This window comes from Lolium rigidum, chromosome 5, assembly GCF_022539505.1.
Source record: "Lolium rigidum isolate FL_2022 chromosome 5, APGP_CSIRO_Lrig_0.1, whole genome shotgun sequence".
NCBI classification, from domain to species: Eukaryota; Viridiplantae; Streptophyta; class Magnoliopsida; order Poales; family Poaceae; genus Lolium; species Lolium rigidum.
In genome coordinates, this window is record NC_061512.1 from 59,529,367 (window position 1) to 59,533,700 (window position 4,334).

The 4,334-nt window shown below is 44.6% G+C and overlaps 1 protein-coding gene across 1 annotated transcript; it reads left to right on the forward strand.

Moving 5' to 3' along the window:
- Positions 1 to 889: 889 nt before the first annotated feature.
- On the forward strand, positions 890 to 3,928 carry LOC124656006 (GDSL esterase/lipase At3g50400-like). The gene is made up of 5 exons (XM_047194820.1): positions 890 to 1,166; positions 1,558 to 1,688; positions 2,231 to 2,464; positions 2,668 to 2,923; positions 3,214 to 3,928. The coding sequence occupies exons 1-5, from the start codon at positions 890 to 892 to the stop codon at positions 3,504 to 3,506; spliced, it is 1,191 nt and encodes a 396-aa protein (XP_047050776.1). The 3' UTR covers positions 3,507 to 3,928.
- The last annotated feature ends 406 nt before the right edge of the window (positions 3,929 to 4,334 follow it).

Consider the following 4,334-nt stretch of genomic DNA (forward strand, 5'->3'; position numbering starts at 1 on the left):
CACCGCCGACGGCACCGACGTATGTTCCGTTGGTTGCCAACTGGTCGTGGTAGATACCTAAATTCGTCGTGCTCGATGACGACGACAAGGAGTAGGCTAGGGTAGTAGGCGTTACCTTTTAGTATTATATTTTTTATTTTCCTTATTTACTATGTAAATTATGTTTATGTTGGCACAATGCAAAACCAAAATTGCGTGTGGCATCCCAGCGCAAACGGACGCACGGTCAATTTTGACCATTCCGACCGAAGCAAACGGATACGAGTGGACAATTTAGGTGTCCATTTTGCGTCGCCCCGTTGGAGATGTTCTAAGCGGAAGTGTTTGGTGAGTTCCAACGCTCTATGCATATTTAAAAATCAAAACTTATATTTACAAGTTTTAAATAATCATGAAATAAAATTATATAGTTAATGATTTATTCCACAAATGTGCAAAATCTTAATTCTAAATCTTTTGTATTTCAAGCTACATAAAAATGGTAAAGTCTGATTTTTTGGATATTTGAAATCAATGTCTGCATATCCACACTTTTATCATTTTTGTGTTGCTCAAAATTTCGAATTGAAAGTTTGCACGGTTATAACATACATCATTACCTACTTTTAAGATTTTGTTTCACCATATTTTTTAAACTTATAAGTATATTTTTTGTTTTTTTAATACGCAGGGAGCAGTGGAGATGGGGATAAAAAAAAAATCCCATTTCCCTCGTGAGCCACATTAACCTCGCTGTTCCTCCACAGTCCACAGCAAGAACACGTCCAACCGCGCTACAAGACAGCGACTTGCATTAATCAAGACGTTGCTGTGTAGCCATGTAGCTACCCTCAGCTGAATCACCCATCTCCATCTGTTCTTGGTCTGCTGAATGAAGAAGAGAAAGACGATGGCCGGCGCTGCTCTGCTAGCCGCCGCTGCGGTCGCCCTCATCGTATGCTCCTCGGCGTCGGCCGCCGGCAACGGCCAGAACCGCCGTCGTCGTGCGGTAGTCCTCCCAGCGGTGTACGTGTTCGGGGACTCGCTGGTCGACGTCGGCAACAACGACTTCCTGCCGCCGCCGGCTCCCCAGGCGGGTTTTCCCTGCGGCGTCGACCTCCCTCCCGGTAGCCCCGGCCGACGGACCGGGCGGTTCACCAACGGCTACAACCTCGCCGACTTCATCGGTGAGTCCGCGACTGAATTGGTGGTGCAGATCTAGTTCTTATCCTTCAGTTCGCACTGTTGATATGGACAGTAGTTCAGATATTTCAGCTTCCTCCGCAGCTGAACGCAGTCCAAGCTGTTAGTACATCATTAGTGCTCCCTCCGTCCCATTACAGATGTTTTAGATTTGTTTAAATTTGGATTTATCTAGACATGGGCGGAGGGAGTACACATTTTCCTTTTACTATATATATAGTTGCACAACAAAAGTACATTTGAATGATGCAAACTATCTTTCTGAATACTGAATGATGTACTTGTTTTTTTCCTTAGAAAATTTATGTGCTCATTTCCTTCCCGATTTGCTTATACTGATACACACAATTACGACATGTTTATCTTTGTACACAGCACAACGTGTGGGGTTCAACATGAGCCCACCAGCTTACCTCTCCTTGACGCCGCAAGTGAGCCTCGACCTCCTGAACGGTCGGGTTGGGGCCAATTATGCTTCTGGTGGATCGGGCATCCTCGACGCTACTGTATGTATGTAAAGTTGTACATAATCTAGAACTAACTGCCACTTTCCTTTTTCTAGACATGTTTTAGTTTGCTGTGTTGGTTAGCACTGCAAACTAGACCCTGATGCCTGAACATCAAGTGATAGCACCGTGGTACTAGTTGCTAATTATGCTTGATTGGCATTTATCACTCTGTTCCATAATATAAGCCGTTCTAGCGAACTATAACTATCACTTTGTTCCATAATATAAGCCGTTCTAGCAAACTATAACTATCACTTTGTTCCATAATATAAGCCGTTCTAGCAAACTACTCTGGAGCTGATGTTGTACGTACTATCTTTGCTACAAAATAGATGATATACTATAAAGCGTGCAGTGAAACCTCTCCAACTTTGACAACCAAACATAAAATGATTATTGCAGTTGGACAAACGAAAACAATATCATTAGATTTTCATGAACATAATTTTATAATTCTGTAATGTTCAATTTTGTTACTTACATGATGAATTCAGAACCGAATGAGTAGTAATTTGTGGACTCTGCCTAACAAAATGCAGGGCAATGGCACGATCACCCTCCGAGAACAGATCAAGTTTTTCGTGAACACCAAGGCAAGCATGACCAAGACCGAGTTGGGACATAATAAGGTCAACCGCTTGCTATCCCGATCCCTATTCATCATCAGCACCGCAGGCAACGACTTCTCTGCATTCAGTTACGGTAGAGCGAACATGAGCGATGCGTCGTCCTACATCGCTAACATGATCTCCACCTACCTCAAGCACATCAAGGTATGATTGCTGTGAACAACGGGGAGCAAAATCAGTGGAAACCTAGCTGGTAGGCCACATGGTTAACGGCAGGTGCAGGAGCAAAATCAGAACCACACATTTTAAATTGAACTTTATTGTTCAGGCTCACCACTTAGATATCCTGAAATCTCTTTGACCCCTGTTTTTTCATCCACACTAATCCACACACAATGTGCAAACAGGTATTATACAACCTTGGGGCACGAAGGCTAGGATTGCTCGATGCGGTGCCCATCGGATGCTTGCCTGGCAGCAGGGCTTCCTCGATAAACGATGGCCCTTGCAATGATGCCTCCAACTCTCTCGCCCAGCATTTCAACGCCCTACTCCGGCTTGAAATGGCCAGTGCCACGGCTGCTTCCATGCCTGGAATGGAGTACTCCATTGCCAGCGTCTACAACATCATCTCCGACATGATCTCCAACCCACCGATTGATGGTTAGTTCTCTTTGCACCTTGATGCAATGAAGCAACATTTTTTATTCCTTTAAAATTTCTATTGACACGTCTCGGCCAACAGAAAATCCCATACAAAGAAGAAACAAACCATCCAGCTAAATTTGTATGTGTGTGTGTGTGTACCTTTGAGGCATCAGTTTGATTCATTGGAATGCCAAATCGTTTACTTGTGCAAAAATCGAACTGTTTCATGAATAGTTCGCGTGCGAATTCAAACGGCGCAAGCTTGGTTGTTCTTACCTATCTGTGGTTGGATTGTATATGACCAGGACTTGAGGAGGTTTCCAACGCGTGCTGCGGAGGAGGGAGGCTCAACGCGGAGGTCAGCTGCTCGGCGACCTCGAACCTCTGCACAGATCGCAGCCGGTATGTGTTCTGGGACAACGTCCACGAGACGCAGGCTGCATACCAGCGAGCCGTCGCCGCCATGTTCGAAGGCACGGCGGCGGCAATGTACACAGAGCCCATTACCTTCCAGCAGTTGGTCACCCAGAAACAGGTAGCTCCAGGCGCTGGGATCGATCTGGAGCATTCATCTGCGGACCTGGCGGCTGAGATCTAGCCAAGTCACAAGGCAGGGCACAACTGTATGATTCTGGTCAATTAGGCTTTGGTTGGAATCGTGCTGGTCAATCGAATTCCTTAGGAAATGAACCTTTTGTGGCGAGATTCCATGGTACATAGGCTCTGTTTGTTTTGGGTTGGGCAGCGACAGAAGCGGCTGCTTGTGGTGGTGAAACTGTTGTGCTGGAAAACGGCTGAGATAAGAGTTGGTGGTATACTGGTATATGATCCTTGTCATACACGAGATCGCAAGTTCAGTGGATCGAGGGGATAGGAGCGTATGAATTTCCTTAAATGTAGATAGACCAAAAAAGGGAATAAAGGGATAGGAATAGGAATTATAGTACCATTGGAAGAAGAGGCACCAGTGGGAACATCTCTACTGACGAACCATTTCAATAGTACGGGTGCTGCCGTGCCCCTCTAGTTTGTCTATACTTTATTGATTATTCACTGCCATGGGCCGAACAAACTGGCTATCAAAAATAAAATAAAATATGAGGTCATTCAAAAAGAGTTACTTCATGATAGTATCTCTAGAAACCTAGTTCCTTCTGGCATAAAACCAGCGGTGAAAAAGTGTCTCACAACTTTAATCACATCTCTCTTCAATAGATACTGATAAAAACGTGTGGGAAGCCATTTGGGCCATGAGCTTTGACTGGGCATATTAGGAAGACGGCATCAGATATTTACTCGTCCAAAATATCTTTACATAAACTTTCATTCATATCCATCGTAACTTGTTCCTCAGTCAGGTCCGTTATGGGGTGATAGTTAAGTGACAGATCACGATTATCATAGATTTAAAGTAGGGGACCACCAT